Below are 16337 nucleotides of genomic sequence, written 5' to 3' on the forward strand. Positions count from 1 at the left end.
AGGGGAGGAGGAGATGTGGACCTGTATCTGTGAGATGGGATCCTGAGACCTGTATCCTGAGAGATGTGGTGTGTGAAGGGAGCATCAGATTTCCATCAGCACTGGTGAAATGGGCCTTGGTTGTTTTGTTCTGGGGGGAGTAATAGCAAAGGGGAAGGAGGAACGTGGGTTGGATGAAGGAGATGTACCAGCAGTGCAGTGATTGCATAGGGCTTAGTGACAATGCTGCACGTACCTTGGAGATGAGACCGTAGGATTTCTCAGCAATGCTGATCCATCCATCCAAAAGCCATATCCCACCACCCTCTGACTACACCGGAGATGGAGGCCCAAGGGCACTGGTTCTATCAGCTGGTCCCCAGCGTTGCTGTTCAAAGTGAATGCCAACAGCATGAATTAAATTAGAAACCCTACAGTCATCTGCATGGCTTGAAGCTTTGCCACTGCCAAATTCTCCTGCCGCAGTTCAGTGATAGCTTGGCAGCCTTGATTCCTTTCATTCAAGTCATCCATGCTGAAAAATTCATGTCAAGCTGTTGCAGAAGGCACAGCTGGGTGGTTCTTTTCAGTTCGTGTGGCATGATTAGTGGGCACGGTGGTGATGTGTTGATGGATGGACCAGATGACCTTGGTGGTCTTTTCTGACCTTAATGATTCTGTGATTCTTTCTGGGCAATGGTCTGTCCTGCCCCATGCATCCAGCTTGTGATTTTCTACATCACCTATAGCTCTACTAAATTAGGGGATACTAATTCTCACTAATTTATTTTCAATACTATTTATTGCCCAGTGTGTGTCCTTGTGCTTTTCCATGCATGAAGGTTGAAACATTTAGGGGAAATTGCTTCCCTTTGTGTCTTTTCCTTGGAAGTTTTGGAAAGTACTAATGGCACCCCAAGGATGGCTTTGCTGCTTGGAGTAACTAACATCTCCTTCTGAAGCCCTTCCACTGCTTCATGGAGGCATTTGCATTTTGGATTAGAAATGAAAATCCAATCTGTTGTTCCATGTATTTTTTCTTTTGTTCTTCCTCTGGCCTGGCAGTGTTTTGGCTGCTTGCGTGGGCGCTGCCTCTCGCCTGCTGTTCACATCCTTCCCATCCTGCTGGCACAGACTGCAGGCACTGGGCATCCCAGTGTATTGGGCAAGGGTTCTGTGTATGGCAGGCACAATGCATGGGTCTGGCTTTACTTTTAATCACAGTTGATGTGTTGGGAATGGCACTGGAAGGGGCTCCTGGTAGGGTCTAGCTGGTGCTATTGCCATCTCCAAGCATTTCCTTTTCTGCAGCTTGTTTCGACATGAGGGAGATGCTCCAAACAGGAGCCAGGATTCACATCACCAGGCTCCTTGAGCCCCTGGCACCGGTGATCCTTTCCATGCTCAGTAATACAGGGAGGCAACATGGGATCAGATGAACTCAGCGTTTCTGTGTTTAGCAAAGCCACTGAGTAACAGCAGCATGAGCTCACTTCACCCTTGGTGTCTTGGAAATGCTCAGCAACAGCAGCATCTTGCTGGCCAGATGCTGGTATGGTCCTTATTTGCTGATGTGGTCCTTATTTGCACTGCCTGAGCGTTGCACCCCATGCTTACTGAGCTGAAATGGGCAGTGGTTCCCACTGGAGTTTTTGGGGATGAGCTTGCACTATTTCCTTTGCAGTGAAATCAGTGCCTGGAAACTCTCTCCAAAGATGGCCTTTGGCTTGGCTTTGCCCACAGCTTACCTTGGGAGTTGCTCTGCTAGGATATATTTCCCACCAAGCTGGAGAAATACTTATTTTTTGAGTGCTGCTGTTCAGGGCATTTGGCAGCAGGGTGGAGAATCTGTGTCTCATGTCTTCTCCTTTCAGCTGCCTTATTTACCAGCTGACCAATTTCATTTTAGTAATTTTTATTTATTTATTTCTATTTCGTTCAAAAATAGGCATTTCCTCTGAATTTCCCAGGAAAAGCAGACCGTGTTACTGTCTCTGCTGGAGGAAGGGCAGGAATGCTCACCCTCTCCTTAGCATGCATGTTGAGGAGAACCAGAAAAACAAGAGCTTTTTTTAGCTGAATATAAGACGATTTTTCAGTTATTAAACAGAGAACACTGGCAGCGAAACACCAGGATTAATGAGGCAGTAGGGACACAGGGAGGCTTCCAAAATCCCGAGGTTCATAGTGGTGATTTTGGAGTGGCACCTCCCAACTGGTTCAGGAGCACCACCGTTTCCCATGGGCTGATCATCCCACGGGCTGTACCTGAGCCTGCAGTTTGGGCAGCACTGGTGTTGGCTGCATGAGCCATCTCCTGCTGCACCAAATTGTGCAACATTTATTTCAGGATCCCATCTCATATAGACACAACATTATGGATAAAGGTTTTAGCGCCTGCATCGTAAATCCTGCCAGTCTGAGAGCGTTGGGTGGCTGAACAACCACAGGATAAGTGAACAGCTAGGATAAGGATGGAGGTTGGACCCCTGCAAGATAAAAAGCATTCCCAAAATAACATGCAGTGATGTGTTGGCTGGTGAGATGTTGTCATCTGCTTGATGGGAGAGCAACACAAACCCCTGTGTCAAAGGTTCTGTGTGCTGGTGCTCACTGCAGCGGAGCAGCCAGGTGTTGTATTGACACAACACGAGTCCACAGCCAGTTAAATGGAGTGACAATGTTTTTGTGCAAGCTTTGTTTGCCTTATGGTGTTGGGCCTTAATGGGATGGAGAGTGGGGCTCGAGGTTGGAAGGAGCTGCAGGGTCCTGTATTGGTTATCTTTTCTTCAGAGTCTTGAAATGTTGAAGCTTGTTCTTTCAATTGTAATGTGCTCCTTCTCTTCTCTTGCCCCCAGATCCTGGCCTGGTTCGAAGAAGGAGAGGAGAGCACGACAGCCTTCGTGGAGCCCATTGTCATCATCATGATCCTGATTGCCAACGCCGTGGTGGGTGTGTGGCAGGTAAGGGACAGTCCCTGAAGATCTCTGCTCTGTGTGGTTGGAACTTTGCTTGAAGGTCTGGTGGCTTCTGGCCTTTGGAAACTCATTTCTAAAGGGTTCAGCTCAGTGTTGGCTGTACTGCTCTGTGCAGATAAAATCATAGAATCATTAAGGTTGAAAAAGACCTCTAAGATCATCCAATCCAACCACCAACCCCCCCATGATGCACACTAGCCATGTCCCTCAGTGCCACACCTCCAGGGACGATGACTACACCACCTCCCTGGGCAGCCTGTTCCAATGCATCACTACTCATTCTGAGAAGGAATTATTCCTAAATATCCAACCTGAACCTCCCCTGGCACGACTCAAAGTCATTAACTCTTGGTGGCCTCCAGGTTCATTTCTTTGATCTCGCTTTGACAACTTTTGTAGTTATGAGTCCCAGCACTTGTTTGCCATCTGCACTGCTTACCTTCTGGCCATGCTCCAAAGATCCATGAGGTTTCCAGGCCCTGTTGTGACTCATTGCAGCAGAGATCATCTCAGAGCAAACAGGAGCAGCTGGGGATGGGGCAGAACTGTCCCCAGCAAATGGGTGCTAAAGCTAGGGATGGGATTTGGGTGCACCCATGACTTGGACAGCCCCACTGCCTCAGCTCTGCTCCTCCATCTGCAGGAGAGGAATGCTGAGAGTGCCATCGAGGCCCTGAAGGAGTATGAGCCCGAAATGGGGAAGGTGATCCGTGCCGACCGCAGCGGGGTGCAGCGGATTCGTGCCCGCGACATCGTCCCTGGGGACATCGTGGAGGTGGCAGGTAGGGCATGGGATGGGGAGGAGCCGAGGAGTGGGATGGGGATGTTGGCACGAGGATGGCAGCCTCGTGGCTCCTGGTTGTGGTAGGGTGAGAGTGTGTCCTTGAGAGGTGGCGTTTCCAGAGGAAGAGGCTTCCTTCCACGTTTCTCACTGAGCTCATGTTCTGGATTTTGACATCGCAGGCCCCCTCTGGCTCTTCTCTTTGGGTTTGCGCTGCATTTCAGATGCCTCAGCATTTCCTACCTGCCTCACCATTATAGGGAAACAATGCATTCTGCTTATCCTGTGTTGTTTGTGTGTTAAACTGTGCTGTAAACCCCCAGAGCCCCTATGCTAATCCTCTCCTTTCCTCCTCATGGCCCTGCTAGTGGAAACAAGCTGCAATCCCTCCCACACTGAGCCAGCATGCTGTTATTTATGTCTTCCAGTTGTACTTCAGCTGGAAGATGCACATTAAAATAGTGCATGGAGGCTGAGATGGAGGATCTCCCGCACCGGCCCCAGGTCTGTCCTGGTCCTGGGATCTGCAAGAGCTTTTAGGGACAGGAGACAGACCTGCGACATGCAGGGGCTGGCTGCAGATGGCTCTCATAAGCCCTCCCAGGCACAATTCCTTCCTGTTCACCATCCCATGAGGGAAACGCTATTGCAATGCCAAAACACCATGGGGTCCAGCACCACTTGCCAACTTGCCCCAAAACAAGTGCTTACCATCACCCAGTAAATATTACTTTTTAATGGCACAGCCAGTATCATAACTGGAAGGGAAAGAGATGAGCTGTTTTCTGGAGGAGATTGCAGATTAGTAGCAAATAAATTAGAAAATGTTGGGTTTGGGTAGATTAGAGCAAGGAGCAAGGAACCTGTCAGACTGTGAGAAAGTCGGAAAGTGTGATGGGAACATTGGCAGGAGAAATATTGCCTCTTGGCTCATGAGAGGGCAGGTGGGGAATACACCAGGAGCAGTGGCTTTAAACAAGCAGTGTACATCTACATCCATGTGGCATCCCGGAGATGGCAGTGCTAGTGCAAGCAGAAAGGAGCAACTTCTCTTTGTGTGTGCAAATGCAACATATTTGGCAGCACGGATCAGAAAATCTGCAATTCCATTGCAGACAGCAACATGCTTTCAGGAGAAGAGGTAAAACGTCACCTGTTCAGCTGCAGACACCCCCAAACTTCCTTCTGTACAGGATTTGCAGCACCGCATGTCCCATAACACATTGAACGGGTTGCTGTGGGATATCTATCCTGCCGTGTAATCATGCTATCTACCCTTGAGCAGATGCTACCCCCATAGCACAAGGGCTCCGGGTCTCCATAGATGCTGTCAGCAGATTGTGAGCCTGCAGGCTCCACTCATGTTTTGCAAACCCTGTCTGCCTTTCCCATGGGGGAGGAAGAGCAATTTACTCCTTTAGAGCAGATCCAGCTCCCTCGGGTGGCTGCAAAGCCTGTGCAGGAGGAAGTTTGGGGGTGTCCGCAGGTCCCCGCATTCATCATCCAAAAGCAACAGCTGGATTACACAGCTGTGCAGTGGAGCAGTGCCAGGGCAGCCCGGCCCCGAGCTCGGGAGGATTTTACGAGCCTCGGGAGGAAGCGCTCCTTAAAATCTGGGATAGGAGACGTTTGGTCGCAGCCAAGCCGGAGCATTGCGCAATGTGATGTGAATTGTTACGAGTGAAGGCTGTGCTGATCTCAATATTTCCGAAAGCCGTTGTGTTTGGGTGATAAGGGAGCATGAGGAAGAGCCATGGTGTGCCAAGAATCTGCGAGGAAGAAACCCAGCCGGAAAGCAGTTTTCAACAGGTTTTGTTGTGTTTTTTTCTTCTTTTTTTTTTTTAACATGCGCCCTGGTGGGCGGCAAACAGTGGCTGTCATTTTGCCAGGATGCTTCCACCCATGATTGCTGGACTGGGTAACCCAGGAACGACTGTTTGTTCTGGCTGTGAAAGGTCCTGGAATGGTGTTGTTGAGTGTTTTGGGGCTTCACCACGCCCCTTCCCCAGCCCCTGGTTGAGCTGCTCTGCTCTTCTCCTTGCAGTTGGTGACAAGGTACCAGCAGACATCCGCATCATCGAAATCCGCTCCACCACGCTGCGGGTTGACCAGTCCATCCTCACAGGTGTGTGCAGGTGGGGCAAATGCTGAAGGTAGATATGCCATCTGTCCACTGCCAAGAGTGAAATCTGGGGCTGGTGCTGGGCTGAGCATTTTGCTGGGGTGTGAAATGGGTGGAGGAATGAGATGTAGGGCTCATCATTCTCAGTACATCATTCAAAGCTCTGCTAAATGCTAAGTGTGGGGCATTCCCACGCAATGTCCGTGGTCTCATGAAGGTTTTCCAGTCCCACCATGCAGCCACATGACCACTGTTGGTCGAGCTGCTGGAGTTCAAGTAGTGTCTGGACAACACACTCGGGCATAAAGTTTGGGTTTTGTGTGGTGCTGTGTGGAGCCAGGGGTCGGACTCCTTGTGGTTCCCTTCCAACTTGGGATGTTCTGTGATATTCTATGATCTCCCTGCTCTTGCCTTGACAGGGGAGTCCATGTCGGTGATCAAACATGCTGACCCCATCCCTGACCCCCGTGCTGTCAACCAGGATAAAAAGAACATGCTTTTCTCTGTAAGTCCCCACCTTTCTTGTGGTTTTGCAGACAACAGGCAAAGAGACCAATGAGAGCTCCGAACATGGGAGGTCTATGGGCAGGGAACAGTATCAGCTGCATGCTGATCCTAGTTATGTAAAAAGGGTCTCAGATCCATAAAAATGGAGGGTTGCTTCCATGAAATTTTGTTTGGCATGTGTTGCTCTTTGACCCTGGGCAATCTCAGTTGGTTTTGTATCTCATAGGGTGAGTTACTAATGAGGAAAAGGCTTGTGATTGAACCTGGGTCTGTTGTGGGTTTGAATTTCCTCTTTGCTTGTGCCCCTTGGACAGAAGTCAAACCTGAGAGGGATGAGGGCACTTTCAAGTGTTCAACCTGCTGCTTTGTGGTGGGTTTCTGTCAAGTCCAAAACAGCCCTGAACTGCAAGAAGCCAAAACTGTCATAGAGTGGAAGAGGAGCAGGTTGCCTGAGTGCTTGGGGGTTCCTGAAGAATCAGAGCACTTGAATTGCTCTCATTCAACATAGATCATCTCAGCTGGGCTGAGAGGGCTCCTTATGGCTGAAGGAATTTGGGCCCGGGGATGAAGTTCACTCTTCTCTAACCAAGTCAGGGACTGTGCGTGAGTATAGAATGAGCAAAGTCTCACCCAGATTTTACCAGATGAAGAACCCGGGAGGCCCAATGCCTCGTTTTCTTCTTAAGATGATCTTAAGATCTAATATTCCCCTTTCATGAGAAGCAGCCCATTTCCTCACTCAGACCGGGGGGTTTCATGCCCATATACTCACTGCCCCCTTCCATCTCTCCCAGGGCACCAACATCGCAGCTGGGAAGGCCGTGGGAATTGTCATTGCAACAGGGGTGTACACAGAGATCGGGAAGATCCGAAACCAGATGGTGGAGACAGAGCCTGAGAAAACCCCCTTGCAGCAGAAGCTGGATGAGTTCAGCCAGCAGCTCTCCAAAGTGATCTTCCTGGTGTGCATCGCCGTCTGGGTCATCAACATCAGCCACTTCAGTGACCCTGTGCATGGTGGCTCCTGGTTTCGAGGTGCCATCTACTATTTCAAGACATCGGTGGCCCTGGCAGTGGCTGCCATTCCTGAGGGCCTCCCAGCTGTCATCACCACGTGCCTGGCGCTGGGCACCCGCCGCATGGCCAAGAAGAATGCCATCGTGAGAAGCCTGCCCTCGGTGGAGACGCTGGGGTGCACCTCTGTCATCTGCTCCGACAAGACCGGCACCCTCACCACCAACCAGATGTCTGTCTGCCGGGTGAGCACAGGGCATTTTGGGGAGCACGGAATCACAGAATGGCTTAGATTGGAGGGTGCCTTACAGGCCATCTAATTCCAGCCCCTCTGTGGGCTGGTGGCCAACCACCAAATCAGGCTGCCCAGGGCCCATCCTGCTTGACCTTGAATGCCTCCAGGGATGGGGTACCTACAATTTCTCTTGGCAGCCCGTACCACTGCCTCACTGCCTTCTGAGTTAAGAATGTCTGTACTGGGATGCTGGAGCTCTGTCATGGTGTGATGGAGCTTGATGTCTCCACCAATCTGTTGCAGTACTCAAACTTGTTTTGTCCTCACGCAAACATTGCATTTTGCTCATTAGGAATTTCAAGGTGAGCATGTAAGACAACAATGTAGGAAGGCCTGAGCTTCCTTCTAGCCCAGCAGGATGTGAGGATGTTTATGACTTATCTTGGTGCAATCATAAATAGAAATCTCACCTTTTCATTAGCTTTTCTGAATTTCTACCACTGAGGTGCAGATCTGTGGACTTGTTTCAGGGCTCCTTCTCCATGGAGCGTCTCTTCTGGCTGGGTTCAGTATTAATGCAGCTTCTGGAGAAGCCAATGTGGTCAACACCTCTTCTGCTCTCTTGCTCATTTTCCTTCTGTTTTAACCAAACTGGTGAGAAATTCCAGATCACGCAAAATTAGAAAACTGGCATCTGTGAGCCCAAAGTTGGAGGGTCAGTGTAAGGTTTGGGACCAGCTGTTCATGGTGGTTTGTTAGGAAAGACTGGGCCATCCCAGTGCTTCTCAGTTTCCCCATTATTCCTCAGGAAAGCTTTTTTCATGATCTTGGCGCGTCAGTTTTATAGGAGAACCATGGAAAATATGTCACCAAAGGGAAACATGGCCCTGGCCACCCTCCCTGCTCTCTGAAAATTGGGTAGTGAAGCAGCAACCGGCCACAGGCTTTGGTTTGCTCAGCACAAGCCACAAACGACTGGAAACGTCTGATGTTTCTGCCCCGTAAATGATTTACAAGGAGGCCCTGCTGGATCAAGGGGCTGACAGAGCTGTCCGTGTTTGACATGAGGGGGAGGTTCCCATCGGCCCGAAGCAAATGATGTATGAATAAATAGCATATATTAAAAATAAATAATGATGGACAAGCCCAGCATCTGAGCACAGAAACAGCCGTTAACGTTTAACCCATTCCTGTGGCCAGGGTGCACAGCAGGACACAGGTGTGTAGATCCCACGTGTTTCTACGTGCTCAGAGCCTGAGCTGGCCGAGTCTCCGTGTGCCAGACATCAGGCCTGGGTCTGCTGGAGATGACGGCACCATGGTGAAGCACTCAAGCCACAAACCCACTCAGTATATCAGATGAAAGCTGTGGTTTGCACTGCTCACCTTATGGGTGGCTCAGGCTCTCTGACATCTAAATCATTTTGTATCTTTCTAAGATCAGATCTCCCACTTAGTGGCTGAAGCAATGTGGTTTTTCCAGGTTTTAGTGAGGCTTTTGAAGCTGTCCCCTCACAGCTTCCTTTTAGACAATCTGCTCAGCTGTGACATGAACAGCTTCACACTGCTACTACCAGGGAGGTTTGGACTAGAAATTAAGAAAAACCTCTTTATCAAGAGGGTGGATGCTGGAAATGGCTTCCTAGTGAGGCAGCTGATGCCCTATGCATTTGGATGGTGCTCTAAACTTTGTTTTAACTTTGGGTCTGCCCCAAAATTGTCTAACAGTTGGACTCAGTGACCTCTGTAGAGTCTCTTGCAACTGGGATTCGTTCTATATTCTACTCTTGTTCTGCTCTACTCTTGTTCTATTCCATTCTACTCATCACAAAGATCTTACAGCATCCTGTTATGCACTGTAACTCAGTTGTTGAGCAGAGATGCTGCATGAGTTTGGGCCTGCTGCTGTGCCATGATTCAGCAGCTGTGTCTCTGTAGAGCAACCCCAGTCAGTTATCTCTTGATGCCTGGCATGCTCAGGGTTTCCCAGCATCGTGGCTGTGCCGTGCTGGCTTTTGGTGGGTGCTGTCACTTGGGGCCACCTCTGGTGTTGGAGGAAAATGACGCTGCTGCGTGGGCTGGCTGATGGGTGAATGACGCTGATGACAACCTTCTGCTACTCCAGACAGCTCTCCTGCCTCGCTTGCCTTTTGATGAGTGCTTTTTTTTAAAAAAAGAGATCACAGAAAATATATATAAATGGACACCTATTGCTTGCACCGTGCCCCTTTTCTGCCAGAAACATCACCCCAAAAGCCTGCAAATACCCTTGTGGTCGTGCAAGCTAGGAGCAGGCAGGAAATCTGACGTAACCTCTGTTTGCTGTGGGTTCCACCTATTTTAAATTGGCATGGAAAAATAGAGGGCATGGAATGATTTATGTATTTTTTTTCTTTTTCTAGTAAGAAAGTTGCTTTTGTGGAAGTGCTGATTGTTTCGTAGTTGTGTTTGAAAACAAAAGATCTCGTATCGTGCAAAAACACCAGTGGTGGGGGTGGATGTTTTCAGGATTTTTAATAAATATGAGGCCAGCCTGCATTTCTGAGTATGGAAGGCTGCTTTCTGAAGGGGTCAGGAGGTGTTGGCTCAGTTGTTGGCCAAAGGCATTGGACTTCTTGAAAAGACACAAAGGATGCTCCCCCTTCAGGAATCCCTTTTGGTGCTGTCTCAGACCAGGTGCTGCATTGCTGAAGCCTCCCGTTTAGGAAATTTCAGCCACGTTTTCCTCTGTTTCAAGTGTCTGATTCAGTTGCCCCAAGGAGATGTGATCTTTGGGCTCTTTATCGAGCTCTGCTGTGTGTTAGTGAGTGACTGGAGGATCCATGTCTCTTCTGCCACTTTTTGCCATGCACTTTTCTTCAAATTCCCTCAGGGATGCTCAGGGAACAGAGGGCTCAGGGAACAGAGATGGGTGAAATAATGCAGATGCTGTCCCCAGGAGAATGGGCTGATGCTCAGTCCTGGGGCAAATGTGACAGCAACCAACATCCTAAATGCAGCTGTGCCTTAATGATGGGTCGTGGGAAAGTTTTAATTAATTAAATCTTCGGGAAATGAAGGGTAATTGTCTCTGCATCACATTTCCAAACCACCAAGCAGGACTGTGGAGTGAGGAAAGCATTGCTGCCTCTTGGCCGGGAACATGCATTCCATCCAACCAATGTTATTTGTTAATTATATTGCTTTTTGGCTCCAGCATGGATCATAAATAACAATTAGGCAGGCAGGAGCATTGCTGTGCCCTTGTCCTGGCCAGGTCAGGAGCTGACGGTGATGCTGATGGGCTAGGGGACTGTGCCAAGAGGAGCCGAGGGGAGGTGGAAAGAGGAGGATTTTTATTGCATGTTAATTCCTTTTGGTCTCGTTGCTCTCACTGTAATGGCAAGAATGGGCCTGGAAGGTGTTTGAAAGGCAAAAATTGCTCCGAATTAGAGCATGTTGGACTTTTACAACTCTCTGGGGCTTAATTAACCAAGCTGTAACCTGGGGAACGTGCAGTGCAAGCTGGTGGCTGGGAGCCGTCTGGGAAGGGGGGCATGGGGTCCTGTGGCTGGTCGGATCCTGTCCCTCCTGCTGGGCAGCAGAACCCCAGCCCTGCTCCAAGGACAATACCAGCAGCTGCTTAGAAACTGCCCAGGCACCGCTCCTCTGCAATGGAACAAAAGGAGCTGGAGGAGGCACATGTGGAAGCTGGGAGTGGTGCATGCCAGAAAATCACTGCCTAACTCTCCGTGTCCATCTGTCCCCTTGCAGATGTTCATCATGGAGAAGGTGGAGGGTACCCAGTGCAGCCTGCATGAGTTCAGCATCACCGGCTCCACCTACGCCCCCGAGGGACAGATGTGAGTACGGTCCCTGTGCTGCAGGGTGCAGCTGGTGGCTGCACAGGGAGACCCAGTTTCACCCCTGTAGCTGTGGAGAAATTGGGGCTTTGGGTATCAGTTTGTGGCTGCATTGAGTATTGCACATGGAGGGGAGCAAATGCTTCTTTTCTCTCCCCATCGTGTGTCACTGCAGGGAGATGTTCCCTGACTTGTCCTTGCCACGGTCCCCTTTGCTCATTCATGCAGCGACTGCACTTCAGGGCAGCTTCAGAGTTAATTTCATGAATATTTATAAAGCCAATTTGATCTTTCACTAAGAGTCTCCATTAAAATGTGAGATAGGTCATAAGCTGGCATTAGTGGGTGCTTTTCATCTCAGTAAGGACTGATGGGCTGTGCTTGTCTGCTCCCTCCTGAGGCTGCAGTCTCCCTTTCTCAGGTTCATTTGCAGCACCCAGCCAGCAGTGTTTCTACCTATGCCTTTCCCAGCACGGTCCCTTCCCAGCTCTGTTCAGGGCATCACACACTGCAAAAGCCATCCCCAGTATTTCTGCCTTCTCAAACACCAGAACGCAGCCTGAAGTGCTTTCATCCCTGTGCAAACAGATTTTTCAGATTTTCTTGGCCGCTCCCTGCTTTCCGCTCCTGAGCTGTAACAAGGGCTCCAAAATGTTCTTTCCATTGGGAAGCTGCAGTGGAATAAACTGATCCTAATAAATGCCTGACAAATTATTTTTCCAGCAAGCGGGTGAGTGGCTGAGTTTGCACAGCTCTAACCTGCAGTTACCTCTCCTGGGGTCTGGATCAGCTTTGTTTCATCCCAAAATATGCCTGGCCATTTCCAGCATGGGGCAGTGGGGGGCTGGGGAGAGGAACCTGGTCCTGCAGCTCCTCTGGACATTGAGCATGTGGAGACCCTGGGGTGCCTTTGCCCCTTTTCTGGGGCAAAAGTTCTCTGCCCCTTTTCTTTCATCACCTTCATAACCACCATTGGAAGTGTTCGATAAAAGGGTGGAGTGGCATTGAGGCTCATGATTTAGTGTTACAGCGGGGATGGGTTGATGGTTAGACTGGGTGATCTTACTGACCGTTTCCAACCTTATTCATTCTATATCCAGCTGTTCACAGCCCCTGCTTTGATGACCCAAGGGGAGCAGAAGGCCTATAGAACACCATTTCCAGTTATCGTGGTTTCTCTGCTGCCATTTTTATTCTGGAGCACTTCAGGAGCTCATTTGCACCATGTGTTATTTCATCTGCACGCAGCCCTGCCCCATTTCTTAAAGCACAAAATGACCCCAAGCTTTTATCACTGCTCCATGAGCCTGAACCAGGCTCTTTCCCCCTCTTTGCAGCAAATTTCCCAAGGGCTACATGGGGAAAAGCTAAGCTCTATTTCTCGTGTAGCCGTGTGAAGGGCCAGACTCCAAACAGTTGTTTCCCTCCCACAGCCTGAAGGACGAGCAGCCAGTGCAGTGTGGGCAGTACGATGGGCTGGTGGAGCTGGCTACTATCTGTGCTCTCTGCAACGACTCCTCACTGGACTACAATGAGGTGCGTGGGGACAGGTTGCTGCAGGCTCCCAGTGGGCTTTTCCTTTCCCTTTGGGCCTTCCTGGGGGCAAAATCAGTGGATATTTGCCTGTCTTATCCCCTCTGGGAAAAGGGTTTCTGTACTTTTCTGTACCTTTCTATACCTTGAATGCAGCCTGTCTCTAGTAGGGATGTTGTGCTGCGTGTGATATGTGGTCCATTGGGTTTAACCCATGGCTTCATCTGTGGGACATCCTGGGTTGGAGATGCATTGAGGGGATGTGCTCCAACGCTTGAGCTCTGTTATTTCCTGCTTTCCAGTCAAAAAAAGTCTACGAGAAGGTAGGGGAAGCCACTGAAACTGCCCTGACGTGCTTGGTGGAAAAGATGAACGTCTTCGACACAGACACCAGCAAGCTCTCCAAGGTGGAGCGAGCCAATGCCTGCAATTCAGTGAGTGAAAGGGATGAGAAGAGCTTGGGGGTGGTGATAAAGGTGCTGGTGTGGCACAAGGATGCAATTTCTTAGTTCATAAGGGGCTGAACCTTAGAAAATCTTCAGGTCTGTGCTCACCACAGGAGCCCTGAACCATCCTCTGCAGCGTGCATCAAACCCACCTCCCAGCACTGCAATTCCTGCTTGACCCAGGCTATCTCATGGAAACACCTCTGTTTCTGGTGTATGAATCTCCAGCACTGACTGCTCTGCTGCTCTGCTGCTCTGCCGTGTCTCCCTCTCCTGGTTAAAATGCACTTCGTCTCCCATCTGGATTTGGTGTCGTGCCATTAGATTTTTCATATTCGACACCGTCCTAGCAACAAAAAATAATAATTGCAAAATACTTTGGGCATGCAGTGAACAAGGTGGACGGCATCCCCGCTCCCCTTGATGGAAAATAATTCAAATTGGCCTTGGCTGCCCTGCAGATGGCTTTTCTGGGACAAGACGCATCCTCCAAGGAGCTTGCTCGGCTGCTGTGATGCTGATATGGGGACACAAGAGGGTGACAAGGACCAGCTGCTGTCTTTTTGTGCATTTTGCTCCCGCAATTATTAACAGCAGTGCTGTCTCACAGGTGATCAAACATCTGATGAGGAAGGAGTGCACCCTTGAGTTCTCCCGCGATCGCAAGTCCATGTCAGTGTACTGCACGCCCACTGGCCCTGGTCACAACTCTGCTGGCAGCAAGATGTTTGTCAAGGTATGGGGTGAGGACTTGGTGCTTAATGGTGCAGTGATGCTTTGGGGTTTGTCTCCTGCCTTGGATTGTGCTGAGCATCCTGGTGTTGGGAACACAGGATCTTCCTGTGCCCCAAATTCAGGCTCTACGTATTATGCCTGGACACCACGGCCAATAGCAATGCCTAAATGGTTCGGCTTTCCACTGTAAACAGAAATAAAATAGTATTTATAGGGTGTTTTCTTCCCAAGAGAAAGAAGTGAAGGAGATGCTGCAGGAATTTCTCCACTGACTCTGAGAGGAATTTTGTCCCCGTGTTCCCACCCACAGAGCTTCTGGGTGAACTCTGTCCTCCAGGTCGAGTAGAGGCCACCCAGAGCTGCCATCCTTGCAAGCGATTTTCAGAGAAGCAATAGAGGGATTGCAAATGTCAAATTAAAGGGGAACATCAGGGTCATAAAGGGACGGGGTGAGAAGCTACGATGCTCAAGGCCATGTGTTCCTAAATCACAAAGGCATCGTGAACATCCTACAGGTAGCAGCACATTTTTTTTTGGTAGGGCCCCCCTTTCCCTTTGGGGACAGTGGGGTGGGAGCCCCTCAGGCAGGCAGGAATGAGGCAGATCCCCGTGGAGCAGATTCCATGCCCACCTACCTGAGACCACTTCATCCTTCCCAGCCACAGTCTCTCGTGTCAAGGCTGCCACCTAGTGCGCTGTGCTGCCAGGATGTGCTCGTGCTCACATTTTGGGAAGATTCCTTTCTCCTCCTCCCAGACTTTTTGCTGTCACTTCCTCAGGCTCAGTGCTAGCAGGAGATGCTCAGTCTCCAGGTTCACATTCCCATAGCATACATCCCTCACTCATTGCTCCCAAGCTCACATACAGAGGATGTTGCTCTGCATGCAGCCGGATTTGTCTCTTGTGCACCAAAGATCTTTGTGCTGGGGTGATGAGGGCAGCAGACCAGGAATGACCCCCAGAAAGCAGCTCCTCACCTCCCGCTACTTCCCAGGGTGCCCCAGAGAGTGTGATCGAGCGCTGCACCCATGTCCGTGTGGGCACAGCCAGGGTTCCGCTGACCACACCTGTGAGGGAGAAGATCCTGAGCCGGATCCGGGACTGGGGCATGGGCATCGACACGCTGCGCTGCCTGGCATTGGCCACCCATGATGCACCCGTCCACAGGGAGACCATGCAGTTACACGACTCCACCACCTTTGCCCATTATGAGGTACTACAGCTTTTCCCTTTATTTCTCAAGTTTCCAGCTGCCCCAGTGGTATTTCTCCCTTGATTTCTCTGGGTGGTGCAATAGCTTTGTTCATTCTCTCCAATTCCCATAGCAGAGCTGCATGCAATGAGGCTGACCCCAAAGCCAAGGGCTATGTCCCACTGGTGTCCATCCCCAAAGCCAAGGACTCTGTCCCACTGGTGTCCATCCCCAAAACCAACGGCTCTGTCCTTCTGGTGTCCTTCCCTAAAGACAAGGGCCCAATCCCATTGGTGTACATCCTCATGCAATGACTGCCAAGACCGGGACCTCCAGGAGGGATGTGGTGGATGTGAGTGAAGTGGAGATGTGTGAGGAGCACTGGAGGAGATGGGAACATCCCTTTGTACTGAGGTTGTGGGGAGCCACTGATGAGAAATGGCTCCCCTGAACCACTAATGGGAAAAATCATAAAAGTTTTCTCCCCAAGTGCCCTGGAATCGCTATGCCCACAGTGGTCTCACGATAGGGAGGATGTGATTTGTATTCTTGGGGTCAATGTGGTCTATGCTGTCCCCTCAGACCAATCTGACCTTTGTGGGCTGCGTGGGGATGCTGGACCCTCCCCGCAAGGAGGTCACTTCCTCCATTGAGATGTGCCGCAAGGCCGGCATCCGCGTCATCATGATCACGGGCGACAACAAAGGCACGGCGGTGGCCATCTGCCGCCGCATCGGCATCTTCACGGAGAGCGAGGATGTGGCTGGCAAGGCCTACACGGGCCGGGAGTTCGATGAGCTGTCCCCAGAGGCACAGCGGCAGGCGTGTCGCGAGGCTCGCTGCTTCGCCCGCGTTGAGCCGGCGCACAAGTCCCGCATCGTTGAGTACCTGCAGTCCTTCAATGAGATCACCGCCATGGTGAGTCCCCGGCCTCCTCCTCCCTGCCCGGACCCTGCCCTCACAACGCTTTAAT

At 50.5% G+C, this 16337-nt stretch overlaps 1 protein-coding gene across 1 annotated transcript in view; it reads left to right on the plus strand.

The window, feature by feature from the left end:
- Positions 1-16337, plus strand: part of ATP2A3 (ATPase sarcoplasmic/endoplasmic reticulum Ca2+ transporting 3) — a gene marked incomplete at both ends in the record, with an annotated part of 32798 nt that overhangs the window by 10106 nt on the left and 6355 nt on the right. The window contains 11 exons of the mRNA XM_079545112.1: positions 2838-2942; positions 3601-3739; positions 5783-5863; positions 6280-6365; positions 7162-7626; positions 11370-11458; positions 12892-12994; positions 13294-13425; positions 14048-14173; positions 15167-15385; positions 15947-16282. Coding sequence (XP_079401238.1) covers positions 2838-2942; positions 3601-3739; positions 5783-5863; positions 6280-6365; positions 7162-7626; positions 11370-11458; positions 12892-12994; positions 13294-13425; positions 14048-14173; positions 15167-15385; positions 15947-16282 — 1881 coding nt within the window. The remainder of the gene's footprint in view (positions 1-2837; positions 2943-3600; positions 3740-5782; positions 5864-6279; positions 6366-7161; positions 7627-11369; positions 11459-12891; positions 12995-13293; positions 13426-14047; positions 14174-15166; positions 15386-15946; positions 16283-16337) is intronic.

Source organism: Tetrao urogallus (genome assembly GCF_951394365.1).
Source record: "Tetrao urogallus genome assembly, chromosome: 20".
NCBI classification, from domain to species: domain Eukaryota; kingdom Metazoa; phylum Chordata; class Aves; order Galliformes; family Phasianidae; genus Tetrao; species Tetrao urogallus.